The sequence below is a fragment of the Phyllobates terribilis genome, unplaced genomic scaffold, assembly GCF_046119375.1.
Source record: "Phyllobates terribilis strain yellow unplaced genomic scaffold, ASM4611937v1 Scaffold_2__4_contigs__length_985480577, whole genome shotgun sequence".
Classification (NCBI taxonomy): Eukaryota; Metazoa; Chordata; class Amphibia; order Anura; family Dendrobatidae; genus Phyllobates; species Phyllobates terribilis.
This window is the reverse complement of record NW_027362762.1, coordinates 685,918,169-685,944,968: the sequence shown is the minus strand read 5'-3', so window position 1 is coordinate 685,944,968 and position 26,800 is coordinate 685,918,169. Positions and strand designations below refer to the sequence as shown.

The 26,800-nt window shown below is 43.1% G+C and overlaps 1 protein-coding gene across 1 annotated transcript; it reads right to left on the bottom strand.

Moving 5' to 3' along the window:
- Positions 1–9,039: 9,039 nt before the first annotated feature.
- RAB7B (RAB7B, member RAS oncogene family) lies at positions 9,040–26,476 on the bottom strand. Its single transcript, XM_073670693.1, has 6 exons — positions 26,140–26,476; positions 22,440–22,498; positions 21,326–21,452; positions 18,672–18,887; positions 14,525–14,650; positions 9,040–9,780 (listed from the first exon to the last, which is right to left on the bottom strand). Exons 2-6 carry the CDS (start codon positions 22,490–22,492, stop codon positions 9,697–9,699), a joined length of 606 nt encoding a protein of 201 aa, XP_073526794.1. The 5' UTR covers positions 22,493–22,498; positions 26,140–26,476; the 3' UTR covers positions 9,040–9,696.
- Positions 26,477–26,800: the final 324 nt, after the last annotated feature.

Genomic DNA, 26,800 nt, shown 5'->3' with positions numbered 1-26,800 from the left:
CGTATGGTCTATGAGGGGGTAGTGTCTCTGCCTCCTTTTTATTAAAGACATCAGCATAAGACCAATAAGGAATCGGAAGTCCAGGTAGATTAGCTGGGGTAGGAGAAGGACGGACGGGATGAACGGGAACCAGACAGGTCTTATGGCAGCCCTGTCCCCAGCGAAGGACTTCTCCGGTCTGCCAGTCAAGAACGGGTGCATGTTTCTGGAGCCAAGGTAGGCCTAGCAAGAGGGCGTGAGAGAGTCCAGGCAGAACATGGAAGGAGATACTTTCAGAATGCAGCATTCCCACCTGCAGAGTAATGGATTCGGTGATGAGTTGGATGGGGCGTGGTAAGAGCCCCCCATCCACGGCAGCAACAGACAAGGGAACAGCCAGAGGTTTGGTGGGGATGCGGTATTTCTCTACCAGGGACTGTGAAATAAGATTCCCGGCTGCTCCAGAGTCCAGTTGGGCTAGTTCGAAATAACGGTTCTCCCCGTAGACGATTGAAACTGACAACAGCAGGGATGGAGAGGATTTATTCTTGTCTAGGTGGACCTCTCTGAGCGAACCTAGACACAGGCGTTTCCCGACCTCTCCGGGCAGGCACGGATCCGGTGCTCCTTACTGCCACAGTAGAAGCAGGTCCCCTCGGCACGGCGTAAGTCCTGACGGGTCTTGACCATCTTGGTCTGGTCGACCTGCATAGGCTCAGGAGGGTGTACCTGGTTAGAGACAGAAGGAGTGACGGGTTTCTGAAAAGTAGGAGCTAGACGTGGTAACCTCCTCTCACGGGTGACCTCTCTGGCACGCTCCTGGAACCGTAGGTCAATCCGGGTGGCAAGAGTTATTAAGTCATCGAGAGTGGTAGGAATGTCCCGACCGGCAAGTTCATCTTTAATACGGCCGGACAGACCCTCCCAGAAGACGGAAACCAGAGCGTCGTTATCCCAGGCCAGCTCCGAGGCAAGGGTACGGAACCGTATGGCATATTGGCCCACGGTGAGACTTTCCTGACGGAGGCGTAGCAACGATGATGCGGATGAGGTCTTCCGTCCGGGTTCGTCGAAGACTTTCCGGAAAGCCGTGAGAAAAGCAGGCAAGTTGGACACCAGGGGGTCTCCTCTCTCCCATAGAGGATTTAGCCAGGCCAGGGCCTCCCTGGTGAGATGGGACATGATGAATGCAATTTTGGCTCGGTCGGAGTTAAACTGGTGGGACAATAGTTCAAAGTGCAGGGTGCACTGATTTATGAAGCCCCGAGCCTGGGCTGAGTCGCCTCCGAAGCGAGGAGGTGCAGAAAGCCGAGGTCCGGGGTAGGATATCATGGTGTTAGTGGACAGCGGAGCTGCCGGATTGCGAGACATGGCACTGGCGGAGGTTGTTGGTGGAGCAGTCAGAGTGTCCAGGCGAGTATTGACATTCCGCAGGTGACCCAGGATGGACTCCTGTTGGGACCTCTGACGGGACAGTTCATGACACAGGTCCGAGAGCGAGGGAGCTTGGGTGCCACCGGGTTCCATGGCCCGAGCAAACTGTAACGGGTCTGGGAGGCGGAACCTCTGGGCTACTATACAAGGGAGCGGTCCTTGTAAGGGAGCGGGTGGCGACCAGGCAGGCAGTCACAGCAGGTGACCGGGACAGTCTCTGGGTGTACGGGCAGGAGGTCACGGCAAGTGATCAGGGCAGTCTCTGGAAGAACGGGCTGGAGGTCACGGCAAGTGACCGGGGCAGTCTCTGGAAGAACGGGCTGGAGGTCACGGCAAGTGACCGGGGCAGTCTCTAGGTAAAGGGTAGGTACGACCTGTGATGGCTGAACCTCCAGGTAGGCTAGCAAGGCAGATGGAGGATGTGTGCTCCCAGGTGAGCAAGCGAGAGTCTCTGGAATAGCAGGTGGTCACAGCACGTGACGGCGGAGCCTCCAGGTAGGCAAGCAGGCAGGTAGCGGAGAAGCGCTCCCAGGTGAGCGGGCAAGAGTCTGGAATAGCTGGTGGTCACAGCACGTGACAGCGGAGCCTCCGGGCTGGCAAGCAGGCAGGTAGCGGAGAAGCGCTCCCAGGTGAGCGGGCAAGAGTCTGGAATAGCTGGTGGTCACAGCACGTGACAGCGGAGCCTCCGGGAAGGCAAGCAGGCAGGTAGCGGAGAAGCGCTCCCAGGTGAGCGGGCAAGCTGGTCCATAGACAGACTGACCGGAGTTGTAAGGCAGACCGTCGGACCTCAGGCAAGCAGGCAGGTAGCTGATGTGCGCTCCCAGGTGAGCGGGCAAGTTGGTCCTTAGACAGACTGACTGGAGTTGTAAGGCAGACCGTCGGACCTCAGGCAGGCAGGCAGGTAACAGGAAATCAGGCAGGATTAGGACAGCAAGCTGGCAGGAATCTGGCAGGTAACTGGCAGGTAACTGGCAAGGGACCTGAGGGCTGAAGCAGAGTAGAACGGTGCAACAACATTGCTCGGGCACCTCCATTTTGGAGGAGGTGCCTTATATATGGTAAAGTCCTCCGGCCATTGGCCGGGGACTCCTTAGGACGGCGTGCGCGGCCCCTTCAAGAGGGAGGGAGGGCGCGCGCGCGCGCCCTAAGCACAGTGGCCGGGAAGGAGCGCGCGCTGCCAGCAGAGCGGGAGAGGGACGCCGGGCACGGAGCAGAGCGGTGAGGGGAACAGCTGCCAGCAGAGGGCAGGGACGCCGGCACTACAAGATGCTTGGGCAAGCACCCAGCAGTAGCGAGCATGCTTGCTCATCACTAATGGCAATCATAATGTGTGGGGGGCTGTGGTGACCATCATAATGTGTGAGGGGCTGGAGTGACCTTATGTGTGAGGTTTGTGGGGCCATCCTGCTCTGTAGATGGAAGAATGTGGGAACATCATTCTGTATGGAGGAATTTTTGAGGGCATCATACTCTATGGGGACCATGGAAGGGATATCATAGTGGGCGAGAACTCTAAGGGGATTCAGTAGGGATGAAATAACTGTGTAAGTCTAGCAACACATATCCCTCTCCATGTCTTAAAAGTTTGGAGGTATGACCTTCTGTGACTGCACCTATGTGCCGTGTCAGGACTTTTGCAAAGGGGTCCTATATGTAAACTCCTGCTCATGAGCATTATTATAAGGAAGCACAGTATGGATGGGGGTTTATAAGGAGGCACAATGGGGAAGGCATTATTATTAATATCATGATTATTATTATAATGCACCGGGAAGTTTGTATTATTATAAGGAGATATGTGGTCATTATTATAAGGAGTCAAGGCGGGTGATTATTATTATAAGGAGGCACATGGAGACATTATTTCTACAGGATGCTATATAACTGTAAGGAGGCAAAGGGGAGCAATTTTACTATGAGGAAGTACAGAGGGGACATTATTATGGTGTAGGAGTACAGAGGGGGCAGTTATTTTGTGGGGCACAAAAGGAGGGTACTATTACACAGGGGGCATTATTATTGTCTAGGGCACTAGTTATAGTGCTATATTGTTTGAAGTGGTGGAATGTGAGGAGGTGGCTGGAAAAGCAGGAAGCCATAGATGTCTGTAAGTTACATTTTGCAGGGATGAGCTATGGATGGAAGAAGAGGTCACGGCGGTCTGGGCTGAATGAAAAAGAAAACAGAAAATTAATTACAACAATCAGCAACAATGTCACTGGTGAGAATCTGCACAGTACACACATACTCGTACCGTATATAGTCTGCAGAGCACTGGTTTAGGACTGATATTACCATTATATGGTCAATGTATGGTGGTTATACCAGTCTTAGTACAGAGGTTTTAATTCAAGAAGCACTCTCATTTACAATTTTTTTATTAAATACGTGTATGGTATGTAGTTTGAGTGTATTAATATACTCACCTACAGCCACTTTCTGTGGGATCCAGTGCCATTCTGCTCTGCCTCTCAGTGACGTTACTGCAATTCCGACTAGCCGGCTCTTTGGAACTGGCTTTCACAATAAAAACCTATGGAGCCTTGTTCTGGTGCTTCTTAGACTTACATTGTAAAAGCCACTTCCGGGTCCCACATAGAGTAGGCCGGCTAGTCGGAATTGCGGTAACTGAGAAGTGGATCAGAACGGCGCTGGATCCTGGAGAAGGTGGCGGTGAGTATATTAATACACTCACACTGCACTACATGCACATATACACACATTTAATAGAAAATATAGATGGGAGTGTTTCTTTCATAATCAGCATGGCATTATTATCACTGCTGTGTATGCTGGTGTTATTTATCTGTTATATTGCAAGATCATTATTATTAAATTTTATATAGTGGTGTTATTGGAAATATAGGTAGTAGTAAATCTTGAATTTCTGTAGGCCGGGTCATTTAAGTATTAGAGACTCCAATCTGGGGAATTTGATGGAGCCAGCATGGGCCTGTGTGCTTTTAAATGCCAGGACTGAATTTTAGTCCCAGTCTGTCACAGATTTCTAGGAACGCTCATTTCACCATAAGCGTGCAGTCTGAACAAACTACATAATATTAAGCTGTGGCTACTTGACAACTTAGGCCAAGACACACCTCGTGTGGCCAAAGATCACGTAATGTTGTTAATGCACTGTAACATTAGTGAATATGGTCTCATGAGATATAAATGTAAAAATCAAAATCGTTCGGATTTCTTGCAACCTGCTTTACAGCATTCACTTACATTATAGTGTGACGTAGCAGCAGGATAATGCAATCTTTGTACGTACGAGTGTCGTGGCCAAAATTATCATGTATTATCAGCCAAAGGATTGCAGCCACCTAAAAAAAACAACAACACATTTTTCCTGGTATTTTTCATGGCATTTCTACACAACTAGATTTTTCTATGAATGTTTTTTTCCAGGTTTAAACATTTTTTTTATTGCATAGACTGCACTATATTTATTTTTTTTTTTTACTTGCTTATATAGTACCTTTAATTCCACAACCTTTAACAGATATTGACATTACTGTCCCCATTGGGGCTCACAATCTACATTCCCTATCAATATGTCTTTGGAGTCTGGGAGGAACCAGCGAGCACAGAGGAAACCCACACAAACATGGGGAGAACATACAAACTCCTTGTAGATGTGGTCCTTGGTGGGATTTGAACCCAGGACCCCAGCGCTGCAAAGCTTAGCCCCCAAGCTGCCCACTACATAAAAATAATAAACACAGAGTCATACTCACCCACCGTTGCTCCAATGTCGGTGTAAAAGGCCAGAATATACCCTGTCCAGATTAAACCCGGGTACAGCTTGGCCCAGGCCAGAGTATACCCCGGGGGGATAAACTGTCCTAGGTCCAAATTATACCTGGGGGTATAAAATAGCCTAGGCCAAACTATACCCCTCCAGGCTACAATATACCCCCCCCCCCGGGGGGATAAACTGTCCTAGGCCAAACTATACCTGGGGGTATAAAATGGCCTAGACCAAACTATACCCCTCCAGAATATACCTCTCTATTTTATGAGTACTTGTAAATGAGATAGATTTTAGATCTCATTTTTACCCCTCTAGGCTACAATATACCCCTCTATTTTATGAGCCCTTTTAAATGAGATTTTAGGTGCCATTTTTTAATAACTTAAAACTGACTTACACATATTGGGAAGGTATTTGTGTTGTTAATCACATGTAATGACTCAGATGTTAGAGTTCCACGTCTATGTGTTTAGAACTTTAGGATTTAAGTCAGTTACCTTCTCACATAACTTACCTGACAAACCTGAACCCCCATTAAGATGTTGAAAAATTAAGTAATTATTGTGTGTATCTCTCAACGCTGCTGATATCAAGGTGGGTATAATCTGGCATGAGGGGGTATGAAATGGCCAAGGCCATAATATATCTGGGGTATAATCCAGCCTAGGCCGCTTTAACACCGGGTATAATCTGGACTCGGGGTATACTCTGGCCTGTTACACCGGCTCTCCACAATTACCCTGTTCTTAGTTGATATTATAACTACAGTACATGCAAACTATCTCTGGGCTCAGCAGTCTATCTTGTGCTAGTTATCTCGTAGTGACCATTGAGTCCAGTCATTGGCTGCAGTGGTTCCAAAAAATGTAGTAGTAACATCACACATGCAGTCTGTGAACAAGGACCAGGGGAAGGTGAGTTTTCTGATTATGTTATTTTCTAGAAAAAAAGAGAGGGGTCGCTCACTGGTCTATTCGGGTGCTCTGAAGAAAAGAGTAATCTCAATAGCAAAAAGAACTTCGGCACTCCATACATGAAAATATAAGAAATATTGTATCTAGACTAATGTCACTTTGAAAAATGAAGGTTTTTTGCGCATAATTTGGCCAATTTATGTGTGCCCATCAACCACGACAAGGTCACCTTCGTATGATGGGAAACTACGCTACGCTACCACTGGATATGCCACTCTTGGGCTGTAAGCCTGTATGGACAATATGTCTCTGCTTGGGCTTTTAACCTACAATGTATGGGCTGGTAGAGCTAGTTAAAACCACCTGTGACTGAATGGGAGGGACACATGGTCAGAAAAAAGGCTGTCAAACTTCTAATAGTGTGAACACGTACCTGCTGCAATGCTCCAGGAGCGGGATCCCAAAAATGATTAATAGAAAAAAGAGAGGGGTCGCTCACTGGTCTATTCGGGTGCTCTGAAGAAAAGAGTAATCTCAATAGCAAAAAGAACTTCGGCACTCCATACATGAAAATATAAGAAATATTGTATCTAGACTAATGTCACTTTGAAAAATGAAGGTTTTTTGCACATAATTTGGCCAATTTATGTGTGCCCATCAACCACGACAAGGTCACCTTCGTATGATGGGAAACTACGCTACGCTACCACTGGATATGCCACTCTTGGGCTGTAAGCCTGTATGGACAATATGTCTCTGCTTGGGCTTTTAACCTACAATGTATGGGCTGGTAGAGCTAGTTAAAACCACCTGTGACTGAATGGGAGGGACACATGGTCAGAAAAAAGGCTGTCAAACTTCTAATAGTGTGAACACGTACCTGCTGCAATGCTCCAGGAGCGGGATCCCAAAAATGATTAATAGAAAAAAGAGAGGGGTCGCTCACTGGTCTATTCGGGTGCTCTGAAGAAAAGAGTAATCTCAATAGCAAAAAGAACTTCGGCACTCCATACATGAAAATATAAGAAATATTGTATCTAGACTAATGTCACTTTGAAAAATGAAGGTTTTTTGCACATAATTTGGCCAATTTATGTGTGCCCATCAACCACGACAAGGTCACCTTCGTATGATGGGAAACTACGCTACGCTACCACTGGATATGCCACTCTTGGGCTGTAAGCCTGTATGGACAATATGTCTCTGCTTGGGCTTTTAACCTACAATGTATGGGCTGGTAGAGCTAGTTAAAACCACCTGTGACTGAATGGGAGGGACACATGGTCAGAAAAAAGGCATTTTTCAAAGTGACATTAGTCTAGATACAATATTTCTTATATTTTCATGTATGGAGTGCCGAAGATCTTTTTGCTATTGAGATTACTCTTTTCTTCAGAGCACCCGAATAGACCAGTGAGCGACCCCTCTCTTTTTTCTATTAATCATTTTTGGGATCCCGCTCCTGGAGCATTGCAGCAGGTACGTGTTCACACTATTAGAAGTTTGACAGCCTTTTTTCTGACCATGTGTCCCTCCCATTCAGTCACAGGTGGTTTTAACTAGCTCTACCAGCCCATACATTGTAGGTTAAAAGCCCAAGCAGAGACATATTGTCCATACAGGCTTACAGCCCAAGAGTGGCATATCCAGTGGTAGCGTAGCGTAGTTTCCCATCATATGAAGGTGACCTTGTCGTGGTTGATGGGCACACATAAATTGGCCAAATTATGCGCAAAAAACCTTCATTTTTCAAAGTGACATTAGTCTAGATACAATATTTCTTATATTTTCATGTATGGAGTGCCGAAGTTCTTTTTGCTATTGAGATTACTCTTTTCTTCAGAGCACCCGAATAGACCAGTGAGCGACCCCTCTCTTTTTTCTATTAATCATTTTTGGGATCCCGCTCCTGGAGCATTGCAGCAGGTACGTGTTCACACTATTAGAAGTTTGACAGCCTTTTTTCTGACCATGTGTCCCTCCCATTCAGTCACAGGTGGTTTTAACTAGCTCTACCAGCCCATACATTGTAGGTTAAAAGCCCAAGCAGAGACATATTGTCCATACAGGCTTACAGCCCAAGAGTGGCATATCCAGTGGTAGCGTAGCGTAGTTTCCCATCATACAAAGGTGACCTTGTCGTGGTTGATGGGCACACATAAATTGGCCAAATTATGCGCAAAAAGCCTTCATTTTTCAAAGTGACATTAGTCTAGATACAATATTTCTTATATTTTCATGTATGGAGTGCCGAAGTTCTTTTTGCTATTGAGATTACTCTTTTCTTCAGAGCACCCGAATAGACCAGTGAGCGACCCCTCTCTTTTTTCTATTAATCATTTTTGGGATCCCGCTCCTGGAGCATTGCAGCAGGTACGTGTTCACACTATTAGAAGTTTGACAGCCTTTTTTCTGACCATGTGTCCCTCCCATTCAGTCACAGGTGGTTTTAACTAGCTCTACCAGCCCATACATTGTAGGTTAAAAGCCCAAGCAGAGACATATTGTCCATACAGGCTTACAGCCCAAGAGTGGCATATCCAGTGGTAGCGTAGCGTAGTTTCCCATCATACGAAGGTGACCTTGTCGTGGTTGATGGGCACACATAAATTGGCCAAATTATGCGCAAAAAACCTTCATTTTTCAAAGTGACATTAGTCTAGATACAATATTTCTTATATTTTCATGTATGGAGTGCCGAAGTTCTTTTTGCTATGTTATTTTCTATGCATGCAAATCTATGGGAAATAAGATTTAATCTTGGACAAACCCTTTATAGGAGTGGTGAGGGTCATGACAAAGTAAAGCAAAACTCGCAGAACCTTGCACTGTGTGCTGTTTGCTTGATGGGGGGCAAATATATGTTGTCTGGTAGGCTTTGTATGTCAGGGATGATTTTTAGTCCCAGTTCAAGCCATGAGTCTACATAAAAAACCGAGGCACCAGGTTATCTGCTCACATCACTCTTGTCTTTTTGTCTTTTGTAGGTTTTGCTTCTTTTTGCTAGTGTGAACATGCTCCTATTTCTTGCATGTATACCATCTTAGACCTCAGTTCACATTGCTTGGTTTTTTGTCTTGTTTGCATTCTGTGCAAATTAAGGGTGTGGCATCCCCTTTGTTGAGCTGATTACTATATATGTAGCTTACCACGGGCCTAGGTGGTCTGGAGTTGGGACCCGGTCCTATTTGTCTACCCTTTTATATGCATTACTTCAACTTTGATATACAGTAAGGTTTTTAATATAGACAGTGTAGGTACCGTCCCAATTTAGGGTCACCTTGTCGCTGGTGGGACGGCTTGTATACTTTTTTTGATCAAAAATAGTTCACTAAGTACCCTATATTTATTATGCAACTTTGCTTTACATTTATATATAATGATGGTAGGGTATGAGATATATTTTTTGTCTTTTGTAGGTTTTGCTTCTTTTTGCTAGTGTGAACATGCTCCTATTTCTTGCATGTCTACCATCTTAGACCTCAGTTCACATTGCTTGTTTTTTTTTTTTTCACATCACTCTTGGCCTTATCATTTGCCTGTATTTCATCATCTGTCCATTCACATAGAAGTCAATAAGAGTCACTATAATAATAGAACGTGAAGATTTCATCAACAGCAGGAATCGCCAGGGGAGTGTTTCATTGGAGTTAATTTGATAGAATCAGTAAGATGACTTTCTCTACACTCCTGGTACTGTGAAAATAAAAAATATACAAATATAAGCCGATAAAATAATGAAGAGAAAATGTTTATATTTTTACACACAACACTACTAAGTATGAAATAGGTCTCTTAGACCTGACTAGGCTGGTGTTATTACCTTGAAAATATGTCAAAATTGTTGTATAATGATTTATGAAAGTTTATTTCATGGCATTATACAGTCAATCAGAAGGGAATTTTGAAACTACAATAAGTACACCATCACTGCATCACACTGATCTGCGGCCACTAATAAGTGTGATGGAGCCATGGTGTTCCTCTCTGTACTTACATCTGCCAGCTGCATGAGCTGGTAACACCTGATCAGTGAGGGCACCAGGTTTCAGACCCTGCCTATCTGATATTGATGGCTTTATATAAAAGCTTTCTTTAGATAAAATCAGAATTCTTTAATTAAAGACTACCACATATTTACAGTTCAGAGATGCTATACCATACGACTACTTCCCTAACCCCCAAAAAAGTATTAAAGGGAATTTGTCACCAGGTTTTTGCTACCTCATCTGAGAGCAGCATAATGTAGGAAAATAGACCCTGATTCCAACGATGTATCACTTAGTTTACTGGGTGCAGCAGGTGTGACACAATCAGAGTTTTTAGATGTAGAATGCAGCAGAGCTCAGAAAGCTAATCCCGTCCACATCACTGCTTTCTGTGTACATTGTCTATTGACAGTGAGCTGCTTATCAGAGGAGGTAGGGCCAGCGCTCACAAAGCTGTAGTCCAGGCAGGGATAATCTCCTGGTGATAAAACATTCATTGTATTGAAACACAAGCACACAGCATAATAAGTGACATATCTCTGAAATCAGTGTCTCAGCCCCTACATCATGCTGCCCTCAGACTACATAGGAAAAACATGCTGACAGACACCCTTTAAAGAGAGCCTGTCTGGTAATTCATGCTGCCTAAACCAAGGACATCTGCAAACAAGCACAGGCTCCCTCAGCTATTTATGGTTTACCCTGACTCCAGTTTAAATTGAAGTCATGAACTATGCTGCAGTGCTGATTGAAATCCTTCTCTATTTACAAATGATCTGTGTCAGGCCTCATTCAGACATCCATGTTGCACATACGTGTTGTATCCATTTTTTTCATGGATAGAACACTTACCCATAATAATCTATGGCGCTATTCACATGTCTGTGCTTTTTCTTGGACCGTGTGTCTGAGCAAACCTCATGGAGACATGTCCGTTTTTCTCCGGTATCACGGATCAAAAGGGTCAATACAAGTCTATGGGTCCTTGAAAAACACGTACAGCACGCGGATGGCAGCAGTGTACAGTCCGTGTGCTGTCCGTATTTAACACTGCAAAGTATAGGAGAAGATTTACAATGCATTTATTTATCCGTCTGTGAAAAACACTGACGACACAATGGTAAAAATGGACACACGAACACTGATTAAACACTGATCAAAAACACTGATGACAGCGGTATTTTGTTAACGTATGTGTTTAAACACAGACATGTGAATGAGGCTGTAGGACTTGCTCACATTTGCCATTTTTTCTATGTGTTTTTTGCCACAGAAAAAAAAGCAAAGGGAATATTTCTTAAATCTCATGCACGCGCTGCTTATTTTTCATTGCAGAATTGAACCTTTGAAGTGTTGCTTCAAATCTGCAGCGTGCCAATTATTTTAGCGTTTTTCACCCATTCAAATGAATGAGAAAAAAAATGCATTAAAAATGCTCACAAAAACACATGTATTTTATGCAGCATTTTTCCTGACAACATTCTGGGTTTTGCAGGAAAAAATCTGCTCAAATGCTAAACGTGTGCAATACCCTTAGGGGCCTTCTCTATTTGAGCCTCTCTGTTCCCTTTTTACAGATTATTTGTAATAAAAGAGTAGGATTCTTGCTGAGCAGCAGTTCAAAGCAGATTCTTAGAAAGCTTGAACTAGGCATCTAAAACAGCACTGCACCATAGAGTTAGAGAGACAAGGAGGCGAAATAAGGAATGAGGAATAGTACAGAAATGAAAAACTTTGCAAAGACCAATCAATAATAAAACAAAATCACTTTAGTTACCCTTTAAAGTTGTATATAGTTAAGTAATGTTTAGGCCTTTATTACACAAAACTAAAAACCTCCTTGAGCAACACAGTTTACAAACGATAGCAGCTAAAAGCATATTTATTGTTAAAGAGAATCTGTCAGCAGGTTTTTGCTATGTAATTCAAGACCAGCATAATGTAGGGGCAGAGAGTCTGATTCTAGGGATGTGTCACTTGCGTAGCAGATTTCTTTTGTTTCAATACAATCAGTGTTTTATGAGCAGGAGATTATCACTGCAGGGGAAGATGTCACATGCCAGGCAGTCCAGCTAATCTGTGTAATCCCGTCCCCACCACTGATTGGCAGCTTGGTGACAATGCACATGACTCACCCCCTGGGCCATGTTGTGCTGCATTGCGCATGCGGGGGATACCCGGAGCCGGATCCGATGGGGGTAGTAGTCCTCGTGTGGCGGTGACCCGGTCCGTGCCCAGGGTGTCAAACTAAGTGGCAGTGCTCGGCATTAAGATGTTATAGAGTTCGACTACGCCACCCGTTGATTGCGGCTATGAAGCCGCCGCTGCAGGGCAGACCGCTGAGGCCGGTGATACGGTGGTGCAGCGTGGATGGTATAACCCCCAACGGGAGGGGTATAGCCTCAGGGCAGCTGGAAAGGCAGGGAGGAATGATGGTGGAAGTGGTGGTGTGACAAGGAATCACTGAGGCGTGCGGTTGCAGTTTTCACAGCTTTACTCACAGTTCTTTATCAGGTCACTTGTGCGCAGTAAGGACCACCCGAGCCGTGCTGCGCCCACCAGGTGAGGGACTCGGCTAACTCCCAGGCAGTTCCGGAGCGTGGTCCAAGGCTCCCCTCTCTTCCTTCCTACTGGCCGTCCCCACTAGGGACCCATCTTTGTCCGGCTCCCTCGGGCCTTCTGGTGGTGAAACCTTTCCCGGTTTCCCTGACCCTATATGGTATGCCTTCCTGCTGGATATGGTGAGGGGTCGCGCCAAGGCTTGACCACGACCTCCGGTTCCTGGCTGAGGATAATTGGCCTCCACCAGTTTGGGATCCGGTACCCTTCTCTGCCAACCCTTCACCCGTTAACTCGTGGGATCTCAGGGTTCCCTCTCTTCTTGCGTCTCTGGGCCTTTCCTGGTGTTCCTGTTTCTCCTTCTTCTTCTTTCTCTCTCTCCGCCTCAGGCCTCCTCTCCAGGCCTGGCTCTGGAGCTGGGCCCAGACTGAGCCACAGCTCCCTGTCAGCCCTCTCTGGCTGAGCTCCTCTCTGAACTGACAGACCCGGACTGCACTGACTGACTCACTTAAGATGGTGCCCACCTTATATACTCCCTTCTGACACCCGAGCCCAGGTGACCAGCACCCAATGGGCTCCTACCTATGCCCAGAGTCCCTCCCCTGTCTGCTCCTACACCACTGGGATGTTCCTCCCCCCTCCCCACTCCAGCCAGGGACAGACGCTGTCGTACCTGCACATCTATCTGGTGGGAGTACCGTTGGTCTGTCCCCCGGAAATGGGGTGAGTGTGGTGCATGCAGCCTACTGAGCTATGTTCCACGCTCCATCCTTACCCGGGAGTGGAATACCACACCTCTAGTTCGAGGTGCAATACCCCTGTAGCAGCCGAGTCCTCGGGGTGCTACACACAGTGTACACAGGAAGCTGCCAATCAGGGGTGTGGGTGGAGTTATACAGAGCTCAGTATTCAGAGCACTGCTACATCTGCAACAGAGAAAACAGTGATTCTATGAAAACTGCACTAAGCAGCCCAGTAAATGATACATACTGGAATCAGGATCTCTGCCCCTACATCATGCTGCTCTCGGATTACATAGCAAAAACCTGCTGACTTATTCCCTTTAACTGCCACATGTTTAAGGATTAAATTGCCATTGTGTGCTTTTGCCGCTGTGAGATGAAAACTGCACCATGCAACATGTTGATTTGGTTTTCATCCACATCATTGCTGACCACCAGAGGTGGTAGTAGGTATTAACTATTAAAGCAATCCAGAAACCACTATAGCAGAAATACAATCAATAACTCTGAAATAACCTCATGATGTAAAAGTGTCCGGGACATTTTGATTTTCTCTATGAAATTGTAAAAGTGTGGTTTTGCAAAGCATGAAATCTATTTCAGTAGGTTGTATGAATCAGTGTTCTGTCACTAGATGGCAGTGTTCCTCTTGTGACTTTATAACTTATTGAGGGTTGTCCAATACTTTTGACATGTAGGTAGAAATTCAAATATTTCTCAGAAAGTGAAAGCACATTTAAAGAGTAACCGCGGTTTTCATTTTTATCTCATAAATCAATAGCACACATGAAAATAAGCAACTTTGTAAAAAATCTTATCAGAGAAATCTGCTTCTTTCTCTGCCAGAATTGATCAGTGATTGTCAAAAATCTCAATTCTGAGTTAAAATTTGTATTCAGTGAAGACAGACTTTCCATTACTGAGATAGGAGATGGCAGTTTGTGCTGATAAGATTCTATGTAGACGATTGGAACTCTCAAAATTTCCATAAGTGGAACAAGATACCAGATGGCTTTTCCCATAATATGAAATCTTGTAATATTGCTGATTAATGGATATATAAATTCATATAATATTATAACATATTATAGCATATTTTGCAATACTGATGAAAATATAAGACAATAAAAGTAAACCTTAAAAACTCACATGTATTAAGGCTTCCTTGGCAAGTGTCTCAAATGCCAGGTCTACATTTATATTATCTTTGGCACTGACTTCAAAATACAGAACTTTTCTTTCTTCACACCAGGAAACTGCTAATTCCCGAGAAACCTGCAGCAGGTAAAGACATGACCAATCTTAAGCAATTCTCCTTCATGATCGTTTGTGTGTTTTATACATTTTATATTAGTAAACCTTAAAGGGAATCTATCAGGGGGTATTTGCTATTTAATCTGATGGCAGCATTAAATAGGGGGTGAGACCCTGATTTCAGCGATGTGTCACTTATTACCCTACATGCTGTGGTTTCAATGCAATGAGTGTTTTATCAGCAAGAGATTATCACTGACAGACTAGCTCACCAGTGCATCCTAGTCCAATCCCACCCCCAGCACTGATTAGCAGCTTATTATCAATATACAACTTACACAGAAATCTGCTAATCAGGGGACTGGGCGGGGTTAGCTTTCTCAGCTCAGCTACATGCTACATCTAAAAACTCTGATTGTATCACAATTGCTGCACCCAGTAAACTAAGTGATATATCGCTGGAGTCAGGGTCTCTTTCCCTACATTATGCTGCTCTCAGAAGAGGTAGCAATAATCTGGTGACAGATTCCCTTTAAGAACATAATTATGCATTGACTGTTTATGAATATACAGAAGTGAATCAGTCACATACTGTAGATTAATTAGCTTCATAACCTTTTTAGAGGGGTTTTAGACAACTAATAAATGGTGTACTTCCTGCTTGCAGTTTTGAGGTACCTCCAGGCTCCCCTTATACCTCTCCTTATAACTTATCTTAGCTAATCAGGAAATATCTTATCAGATGGCAGATTTTTATTAGTGATATTTTAATTTGGAACATCATGGAAGACACTCTAATGAGAGAGTTTGTGGGTCAACTGTGAGTCACCTAAGATTAAGACTTTGCGGCACGCATGAAATCGGTATTAGTACACAGAAATAGAAGAAAATGTCCTTGAAGCATTGAAAATAATCAGGATTTAGGAGGAATTTGTGGAATAAGTACTGAACTACTAAAACATTCAGGATTAGAAAAACATGATTACAGTCTTCTAAAAACAGCGCCACTCTTATTCACAGGTTGTGTTTAGTATTTCACATCAGTATGGAGCCAAGCTGCCATACTAGACACAACCTGTAGACACATGTGTTGCTGTTTCTGAAGGAAAGCAACCATGGTTTTTCAATTCTGTACAAGCCCTTTAAGAAAAATGGCAACATAATTAGTTATGATATAGAGAGAAATGTGTATTAGGTAAATTCACATATGTTGGGTTTTTCAGCGTTTTTTTGCTGCAGATTTTTATGCAAATTTTCAGTATGTTTTGCAGTACCACCAAAGTCTATGAGAAACCAGAGTTCTCTGTTCACACATCTTGTTTTTTTTGGTTGTGTATTTTGTGCCTTGGTTGGGTTTTTGGAAAATAGAGCATGTCACTTCTTTCAGCGTTTTTTTCAGCGTTTTTCTGCACTCATCAAAGTGACCAATGACCTTCTGACAGCAAAACGTAATGGCGATCACTCTCTGCTCATTCTTCTTGACCTCTCTGCAGCTTCTGACACTGTTGACCACCACCTCCTACTCTCTATGCTCCACTCAATCGACATAAAGGACACTGCTCTCTCCTGGTTCTCCTCCTACCTATCTGACCGCTCTTTCAGTGTATCGTTCACTTACTCCACTTCTTCCCCCCTTCCTCTCACTATTGGGGTTCCTCAGGGTTCAGTCCTTGGCCATCTTCTATCTCTACACAGCCCCAATTGGACAGACCGTCAGCAAATTTGTTTTTCGGTACTATCTTTATGCTGATGACACACAACTATACACCTCCTCCCCTGACCTTACCCCCGCTGTACTACAGAACACCAGTGATTGTCTGGCCGCAGCTTCCAACATCATGTCCGCTCTCTATCTGAAACTCAACCTTTCCAAAACTGAACTTCTTCTGCTCCCACCGTCTACTCACCTCCCTAAATCTGACATCTCTCTCTCCCTGTAGCACCACAATAACGCTGACCCAGCAGGCACACTGTCTGGGCGTTGTGTTTGACACCAATCTCTCCTTCACCTTCCATATACAATCTCTTGCCAGCTCTTGTCGCTTGCACCTGAAGAATATCTCTAGAATCCGTCCCTTTCTCACCTTGGAAACAACAAAAACCCTCACTGTTGCCCTGATCCACTCCTGCCTTGACTACTGTAACTCTTTATTAATGGGCCTCCCCCTCACTCGACTTTCCCCTCTCCAGTCTATCCTTAATGCTGCAGCCAGGGTCATCTATTTGGCTAACAGTTACTCAGACTCCTCTGCTCTGTGCCAGTCATTGCACTGGCTGCCCATGAATTATAGGATCCAATTTAAATTGCTTGTTTTCACCCACAAAGCTCTCCACAGTGTGGCACCCCCCTACATCTCTTCCCTCATTTCTGTTTATCGGCATACCCGTTCTCTACACTCCGCAAGCGACTTCCGACTAACATCCGCACTAAACCGTACCTCCCACTCCCGGCTTCAAGACTTCTCCCGAGCTGCACCTATTCTTTGGAATGCTCCACCCCAAGAAATTAGGACGGACCACAACTTACACAGTTTTAGGCACTCCCTAAAAACACACCTGTTTAGGGCGGCCTATCACCTTCCCTAATCAAAGTCCTTTTATCTTCTTATAGCTCATCCCTTATTTCTCCAAACATAACTCTTCACCGAACCAAAAAGCACTACAGATACTGGCTGGTGACGAGCTCCTGCAGCCTTTATCTCTCCCTCATCCCCTCAAGATGGCTGGACCATCATTGTAAATAAGCCCCTGTACTTTGTGTCACCCCCACCTCATTGTAGATTGCAAGCTCTTACGAGCAGGGTCGCCATTATTTTTACTGTAATTATTGTATTATCTTTAGCTATGTTACTTATGACTGTTGTATATGAACCTCTGAATTGTAAAGTGCTGCGGAATATGTTGGCGCTATATAAATAAAAATTATTATTAAACACGGACGTGTGAATGAGGCCTTAATGTAAGAAAATTTGAGTTGTTTTATGAACTGGTGAGTGCCATGATTAAATTCCTACTACAGTAAATATTTGATATGTGTTGTCTATATCCATAATATGGGGCCCATTGGCAGCAATAGGCCTATTCAATTCCTTCCTATGACTTGATAATAGAAATGAGGTATGTTAAAACCATGCCATCAGAAGGGGGTATAATCTCCTAATAGCAGAGCTCCTGGGACTGGAATTCAGCCCTGCTGTTTGAATGCACTCAGACCCAAGCTGCCCCCACACTTTCACAAGTGCTTTCACATGGTAATAATGCCTCCATTGCGCTTTAACATAGCAATAATCCCCCCATTGTCCCTCTATATTGTGTTACTGACTTCCATTGTTCATCCAGATAATAATAATGACCCCACTGTGCTTTCACATAGAAATAATGCCCTCAGGGTGCTTTAGCATAGTAATAGTGCCTCAACAATGAAGTGACACAATCCGAATTCCTTTTGTCCCATTCATGTTCCTACCTCTGCAGGTCACAAAGCTTAAAGTAGTCAGTGGCTTTTCAAAGTGAGTGTCAGAGCTGTAAGCTCCCCTACAGTTTATTACAGGATGTAGATACTGTTAAAAGTGATGAGTACCCTCTTCCCATGCAGTCCACTACTGGTACTGGCCCATTTAGCATTTGCCAGAATTACCAGATGGGAAGCCTGACCCATTACTGGGAAGAATGCGGTGCTTCACAGAGACACCATATGGGGCACTGTGCCTACAGATCCATGTTATGGACACACAAGGACCCCATTTACTGCTATGCACGCTTTTTTCATGCGAATAAAAAGGCCTTAGAGTTATCAAAAAACTAAGTGAGGCCTTTTATCTGGGCCACTTTTCTTCTGCATCCCTAAGACACCCTACAACTTCCAGGTATCACCAATGGCTGGAGGATAAATAAGAACAATCTGAGCCTTCTGCCCTATTTACCTGGTGCCCCCTTGCCCTCACCTTACCTGTCTCTGGTTGCATTGAGGGTCTGAAACAGTCAAACGCAAAATGAATAAGCGTACAATGCCATTTGAGCACAATGGATAGCATGTCCATACCTGTCGATCCTGCAGATCAATCTTGTTACCTAGAATAATTATAGGGAAATTAGTGACAGGTGTTTGTATTTTATCCATAAAGTCTGCCCTCCAGGTCTCAAGAGTTGAAAAAGATTCTTCATCTGTGACATCAAAGACCAGAAGACAACCATCAGAGCCTTTATAGAAGGAGGAGACCAAAGACCGGAATCGTTCCTGTCCACCTGTGTCCCAGATCTATGAAAGAGAACATATCTGAGCTGTAGGATCCACAGACATAAAGTCACTAATATTTTTCAGATACAGACTGCTCATTTTATAAAGACAGACGTGTATGTAAGCAAAATATGTGGGACATTAACTATATAGTTAATATATTGTAATTACTGTACAGTGCTAAAAATCTCACATTTCTAAGACAAATAAATATACAATAGAAGTACTGCATGTACCATTTATTTCCCTTTTTTGAGCTATTTATTGCATTGTACATGGGGGGACAAGAGGCGTGACTGCCTCCATCTTGGTCATGCACTTTACTTGTCCAATGCCTTTATAGCCATTTTTTTACTTAAATGCATGTATTTTGGGATAAAAATATTTTTTGTAGTTGGGTTTCATTACAAATTTTGCACCCTTTTGCTTTTACAGGATCTTTGTTTCCTTGCATATTCCACTTTATTGTACTCTGTGGCCACATATCAGAGGAGAGACGCTCAGAAGAAGACAGATAAAAGAGCTACACACTTTCCTGATAATCTGTCAGTGTAAGGAGATGGACATATTGCCCACATTCCCCCTTGAAGAATATGTAAATTGTTGTAATCTGAACTGTGATGTAAAGTGTGTATTGTGACTTCAAGACTTGTGTTAATGATGGTGATACCGTGTGTAGTTTGACAGTAGAGATAGTGAGAGTTAATGTTTTGGACTAGCCCAGAGAGGGAGGGGATACGTTGAAGGGAAAGTGACAGTTACCTGTTAGTGAGACAGATAGCGCCTGGAGTGCATAGAGAAAGGACCTAAGGTCCAATGTGTGCAGTGCTGCATGCTTGGGTGTCCAAAGTGGGTGGAGACAGGGAGGAAATGGATTGCGAGTTCGGGAGCAAAGGTGACTGAGAGATGGAGTAAATTATCGGAGACGGGTCCTGGGAGAGGATGCCTAGCAGTAAGGTCCAGAGTTTAGTACTCCAAGAGGTAATGGGCCTAGACAGGACTCAGTATGCAAGATGAACAGAGTGCCCTGGGCGGGAGTCCCAGAGCATCAGCATTAGAGAAGATAAGTACCGACCACACTGGCACCATAGAAAGAAGATGCGGAACTGCGGGTGGAGTAAAGAACTCTTGGTAAACAGAACTGTAGTGTCGAGCTGTGTTGTGATGAAGTAGTGAGAAATAGTGAATACAGGGGACAAGTAAAGAGAGAAAAGAGAAAGGGATTTTAAACTGCGTGGAAAATGCCCTGAATTGTGAAGGAAATATTCATAAGACTGTGTACCCGCTATCTCCTGTATATATTCCCTATCAAGTTCTTGTTCAGTAAAAAGTTTATTTTTGACTGATGGTCTCCCTGATTGAACTGTGAAACATTGGTCTTGGCCAACCAGCAACATCCGTTAAATGCGGCCTGCACGGGCGTAGCGCCCTCACAGCACAAGTCCACACACCCAGCCAGGACCGCCACCTTCATGTAACATGCCGGGGCACTAGAGATGAGTACCTTGCCAATGGCTGCCGCCCTGTGCCAAGTTAACAAGCTCACCAACCGCTCAGGTAAAGAGGTCGACCACCTTCTCTAATTAGGGCAGCTTTCCTCACAAACTGCACAGCACGTCTGTCCCAAAAAATGGCTGTTAGTGGAGGGTCAAGTGACCAGGCCAGTCTACCAGTCTCCTTCAATTGTAAAACACCTCAGATGGGAAATCAGTTTCTGAGGAAAGCTGCACTAACAGGAGAACGTGGCCGACCTCTTTAGCTGAGAGTCCGTCAGTGAGCTCGTTCTGATAGTAACATTTGTAATTCTTATCTGTCCTTTTTTAGCTCTTCTCAGTTGATTTAATTGACACATTAAAGTTGAATGTGCTAAAAACAATGTGCCTGTAAAAACAAAAGGGTGCCAAATTTTTAATGAAACCTAATAGCAAAACTTATTTTTAGCCCAAAATACATACATTTAAGTTTAAAAAAAAATGGCCTTCAAAGTTGACTAACCTCATTAACTTTTTAGGCCTAGGCCTGCAAGAGAGATAAAGAAGTCTCCTACTACACAGGTACACTGTGTAGTGAAAGAACCAATCTGTATGATTTAAGATTTGTTAGACCTTTTGGGCACATAAGAGGCTAGGCCCACTGGTGGATCCACTTGTGATATTGTATGCTACTTTGACCCTTATGCTGGAAGATTTCAAGCAAAAATTTGTGAATTTACCAAATATATGTATATATAAAGTTACCCAACTTTTTATGTGGATTAATTCAATATGGAACCTGGAAAACAGTGTTTATAAGTGAACATTTACAGTACTTTATAAGTAGTGTAAGGTATTAATATAACGACAAACACAAGTTTATTACTTTTCTCTTTTTACAAAATGAAAAATGTTCATACACAAACATTCTTAGAATTTGTGATAAAACATACAGTATACTTAGCTGACTACTTGTGCTTAACTAACCTGCATCTTTAGGGTCTTGTTTTCCAGCTGGATGGTTTTGGTGAGTATATGCGCTCCCAGTGTATTCCGGTAGTCATTTCTAAACCAATTATGTACATATTGATTCAAAAGGGAGGTCTTTCCAGTTCTGTAGACATAGGAGAAATCATGGCATTTGGTAATGTTTTTTGCTTTTATGTTGAATACTGTATTGGTACTTTTTGTGTGCAAAATAAGGATTCTGCAATTTGTCACTTTTATATAGACAGTAAATTGTGCAGAAGATCTGATGTAATCCTTTTAATTTCTGCTCAAGTAAAAGTAGTGTCTGTGTTTCAGATTACTGTAAAGGAAGTGATTGAGGCCCATCCCTGACTTTTTATGTACGGTAGTTACTGGTGCAAAACATTAGCATACTTGCCAACATTCCTGATTTTTTTTTAGAACAATTCCGATACCGGACCAAAACAATATCTCAAAGTGGAATTTGGGAGTTTCTAAGCAATCCTGGGGCCAAGGCTATAATATTCCATATTTTTCATGTTAAATATTGCTAAATATACATTAACAAACCTACATGCAATAAAAATGTAGGCTAGTCTCTGTAATAGGCGAGGAGGTTGAGAAAAGGGGTGTGTGGCCCAAGGTGGGAATTACAAGTGGGCAGCATGCTCTCCTAGCTGCTTCCACTGCTCTATATGCGGAGGTAGAGGAGCAGGAGGTCATCCCCCAAATAGTCAAATATGAGAATTTCTTAGCTTCTACTACCAGGATCTCATATGATAGTAGTTTAGACAAGTATTGACTCCTGATACAAGGAATTTCCTCCTTATTACTTTCATGTATCCTATTTATGCCCAAACACTTTTAGTGAAATCAGGAGCAATGGTCTCTATTTGGATGGTCTACGATGGTTTTTGCAGGGTGTTTTAGGACATCATCGTTAAGTTGATTCTGCTCTCTTGCAATTTTTAAAGGGGCCTTTTATCTCACATAGCAACTCTTAATGTGGTGTCCCAGGGCCTAAAAATTCATTTTTAACCACATTTTGTCATTTATGCACTGCACTCATAGTAATGAAATGTCTTAGTAAAATGGTGTTTTTGCAAAAAAAATATTCTCTTATCGATCTTACCCCATAGGACCAATAAGATTTATTTTCAGATCCACTTTCTGGTCAGAATGCATGAAGAGCTGAAAGATGTGAAATAGACACGTGTATTGTTAACTTTGTAAGTTTCAACATTTCTTTGTTCATTTAGTAGGTGAGGTTTGAAAAGTTTGTTTGTACAGTAACACTATGTGATTATTGGATAGTATGAACTGCCCGTTAAAAAGGAAAGTCCTCTGTCCTTAGTATAGGAAAAATTTATATCTTTTTACAGTGTTTGCCATTAGATAAAAAAATATTCAAATCTGAGAGTCCTCAATGGTTATCAACCACTGGGGAGGGGGGAGCTAGAGGCAGGTATTTAGGCAGGTACTGTATATAGAGAATTTTGCTAACACTAACAGGGTTGACATCCGAAAAGGGTCTTTTTAAACTTTTTTGTGCAGATTTTTTTTAAATGAAAAGCAGAAACAGCTAAAGTGCAGTGTCTACTTAGCCTGCTTGATCCTATCTCTGGCAGTGCCTAATGAGCTTCCATGCATAGCAGACCTGATTATATAATTATTCTAATTCATAGTAATTCACTGTCATTTATGGTTTACTATAGTAAGTCATTGTCATTCTACAATTGCATCGTATGCATGGGGGAGGAGGTGGTCACAGTTAATAAATGGAACCCCTTAACTTTTGTCTAATGACTAAGATGTCATGGTCACTTTTGACTGTAAAATTTAAGGGTTTAAACAGCCTGGTTTGTAGTTTGTAATTGTATGTTACAGCTGACACCCACTTCTGATGGAGCAGGCCTAAATCCTGGGCCGGCACCAACACTCTACTGTGAATATTCAGCAATTTATATTAAAGCCCACCAAATGATAATGTAAATATATGTCATGGAGTGGGAAGAGATTAAAGGGGTTTTCCCACGAATAAAAGTTCTATTTAATCAATAGATCTTGGAATGATAATAACTTCCACAATTGGATGTATTAAAATAAAATGTTCCTGTGCTGAGATAATCTTATAAATGTGCCCCTGCTGTGTACTGTGTAATGTCTGTCTGACTGTGTGGAACATGGTCTGATCATACCACAGCTCCTGGACAGGGGAGGAAGCAAAAGAGTATACAGACATTACAGCAGGGGATCACAGATGATTCTTACTTTGAAGGAAAACATTGTTTAAAAACAGGCAGGGAAAGGTTTTATCTCACAAAAAATCAGCGGCGATCCCATGCTGTCCAGTCTGTATACTCTTTTGCTTCCTTCCCTGCCCAGGAGCTGTGGTATGATCAGATAATGTTCCTGCATGGTCAGACACAGCCATTACACAGTACACAGCAAGGGCACATTTATAAGATTATCTCAGCACAGGAACATTTTATTTAAACACATCCAATTGTGGAACTTATTATTATTCCAAGATTTATTGATTAAAATGAACTTTCATTCGTGGGAAAACCCCTTTAATGGGAACTTGTCACCTACAAAAATGCTATTTACCTATTTAGTGTTTAAATCATGTTTAACTGGTCTACTGGAAAAAAGTGGGTACAGGGAGAAAATTAAGTTGTATTTTCCCTGCAGCCACTCACTTTCAGTTATTGGGGTGGTCCAGGGGGCTGTAACAGTCACTGCTTTCCACACAGTGAGTGCTCCTATGATGTGTATGAGAGAGCCGCCACCAGACATATCTAGCTGCGGCCTATCTCCGGAAGAACTATTTAGACATGCCAAAATTGTACATGCTGGATACTTTACTCCCCTGACAATCAATTATCCAAGGCCCCCATACACATTAGACTGACGAACATTCAATATCTGCTGGTTCAGACAACATTAGTCTACGGTATATGGGGGGGTTTAACGCTATTCTGATCATTTTATTTACACTTTTTTTGTCACAAGATAAATAAAAGCAATGATGTTCTTTATATGCGCAACCAAGGTTAAAAGTATTTAATATGTTAATAACAATCTTAAGTAGGTTGGCTGCTTATTGAAATAGGTTTGATGGTTTAAAGTAGACTGTCACCCTAAGAAAATGACTACAATAAACCATAATGATAAAGTTACACTAAGAAACGGAAAACATTTTAGTGTGCTTATGCAGCACACATCATATTGATATATGTCTTCTAAACCTATAGTCTGTAAGATGTGACAGTGACACTAGGGGCATAATTATGAGGCATGCAGAAGTATTAGTAGTAACTGAGACCTGTTACTGCCCAATATAAGGTCGGTTTTGCATTGGGTTCTAGGAGCTATAATTTACACCACAACGAACCGGACTCTGACCATGAATGGTTAACTGAAAAAATTTTTAGAGTTTTTTTTTAGTATAATAAACATAATATAGCAAATGCCTATTAAAATGCGCATGAGATTTATAACATTAGATTTGTAGCTTAACTTAAAGGCGTTGTCCAGTCACATCTAATTTGATGACCTATCCATAGGATAATGTCATCAATATGAGATCGGTGGGGATCTTACACCCTGCTCCCTCACTGAAAACTGCTCTGGTGGTGACTGGAGCTGTTCTGCAGTACCTGGTAGCAGCAGATACACATTAAGTGGAGCTGTACTCTGCAGCTCGTTCCATACATTTACATCTAGATGGTAAAAGAGCAAATAACCGCTGATTGTTAGGGGTGCTAGGTGCCAGATCCCCACAATTTCACATTAGGCAGGTCTTCAGCATGGTGTGACCAGACAACAGCGACCGAGCCTGGTGAGGCGCTGCCAGCGCAAACTTCAACTGGATGTGCGTCCTCTGACTCACATTCAGCTGAAGGGTATTGTAGCACAGAGACCCATATGACGGGGAATATATATTCCAGGATAAGGGACATATATACCAGGATGGGGTCCAGGATGGGGGATATACCGTAGATACCAGGATTGGACCCAGTATAAGGGACATATATACCATGATGAGGCCAGGATAAGGGTCATATAAACCAGGATGGGGGATATATATACCAGGATGGGGGATATAGATACCAGGATGGGACTTAGGATAAGGGACATATATACCAGGATGAGGCCAGGATAAGGGTCATATAAACCAGGATGGAGGATATTTATACCAGGATGGGGGATATAGATACCAGGATGGGACCCAGGATAAGGGACATATATACCAGGGTGAAGCCAGGATAAAGGTCATATATACCAATATGGAGGATATTTATACCAGGATGGGGGATATAGATACCAGGATGGGACCCAGGATAAGGGACATATATACCAGGATGAAGCCAGGATGAGGAACATATGTACCAGGTTGGGGGACATATATACTAGGATGGGCCTAGGATGGAGGACAAATATACCAGGAATGAGCACATGATGGGGGACATTACTACATAATGGGGGAAGGGGTGCAAAACGTATGTCCTTATAGGATTTAGAACTCTACATGGGCCAATACATCTGAACAACATGTGGGGGGCTTGGGGAAGCCAAGTCCAAATTTTGCACCAGGGTCCATCTGACTCTAGTTAAGCCACTGCCCTTGAAACAACACTTGCATTTCTTCCCTATATGTGATTCCTGAAAACAGAGCCTCACCTTTTACACTTTTCTTTCTTGGAAACTAATAAGAATTACTTTTATCAAAAGCAAATGTTAATAGAAGGTACTACAGTAAAAGGGAGAAAAGTAGTAACCTTAAGAGTATCTCACATTATTCTACCAATTCTGTATGAAATACATACCTTCAGGTGCACATACTCCCTTGTAAAGCTGTTCTTTGCACTTTCGTGGGCTTGAGCAGACACTGAGTATGAGGAAATTCTTCAAGTCAGTAAGGAACAAAATCTATCTTTGCTGTCAGAGGCCTCCACGTCACTCATTCTCTGCATTCAATGACGGGTGACGTTCTGCTGCTCTTTGAGATCTGTTATGGCAGTAACTTGTTTCCCTGCATGAGCCCCATTGTGCCTCTCCTTCCCTTCTTCTTCTACCCAGCCTGTCACAGTTTTCCACCCTCCCTTCTTATAAAGAGGATGTCCTATACTGACATCAGTACAACTTTGTTCTCTCCACTTCTACCACAGCACAAGGGAGGAGCTGAGTGTAATGTGTGAGCAGCTATTACATGTGATCATAGAACTGTAAATGGTGCATAGCCCTAGGCTTAAGGATAGTCTAACCCTGTAGAATTTCTACTAGACAGCACGTTTTGTAGCCTTTATCTCCGGTTAAACAGGGAAGCCCTTCCATCTAACTACTAGGTATACTGGATGGCATAAAAAGTAATATACAGTTCATATGTTCATTTTGTATTAACATAGAACTGGAATGTAAGATATGCCTTAAACATGTCCTAAAATGTGACTCAGAATCTGATCACATAATTTTATATTTCCATTACAT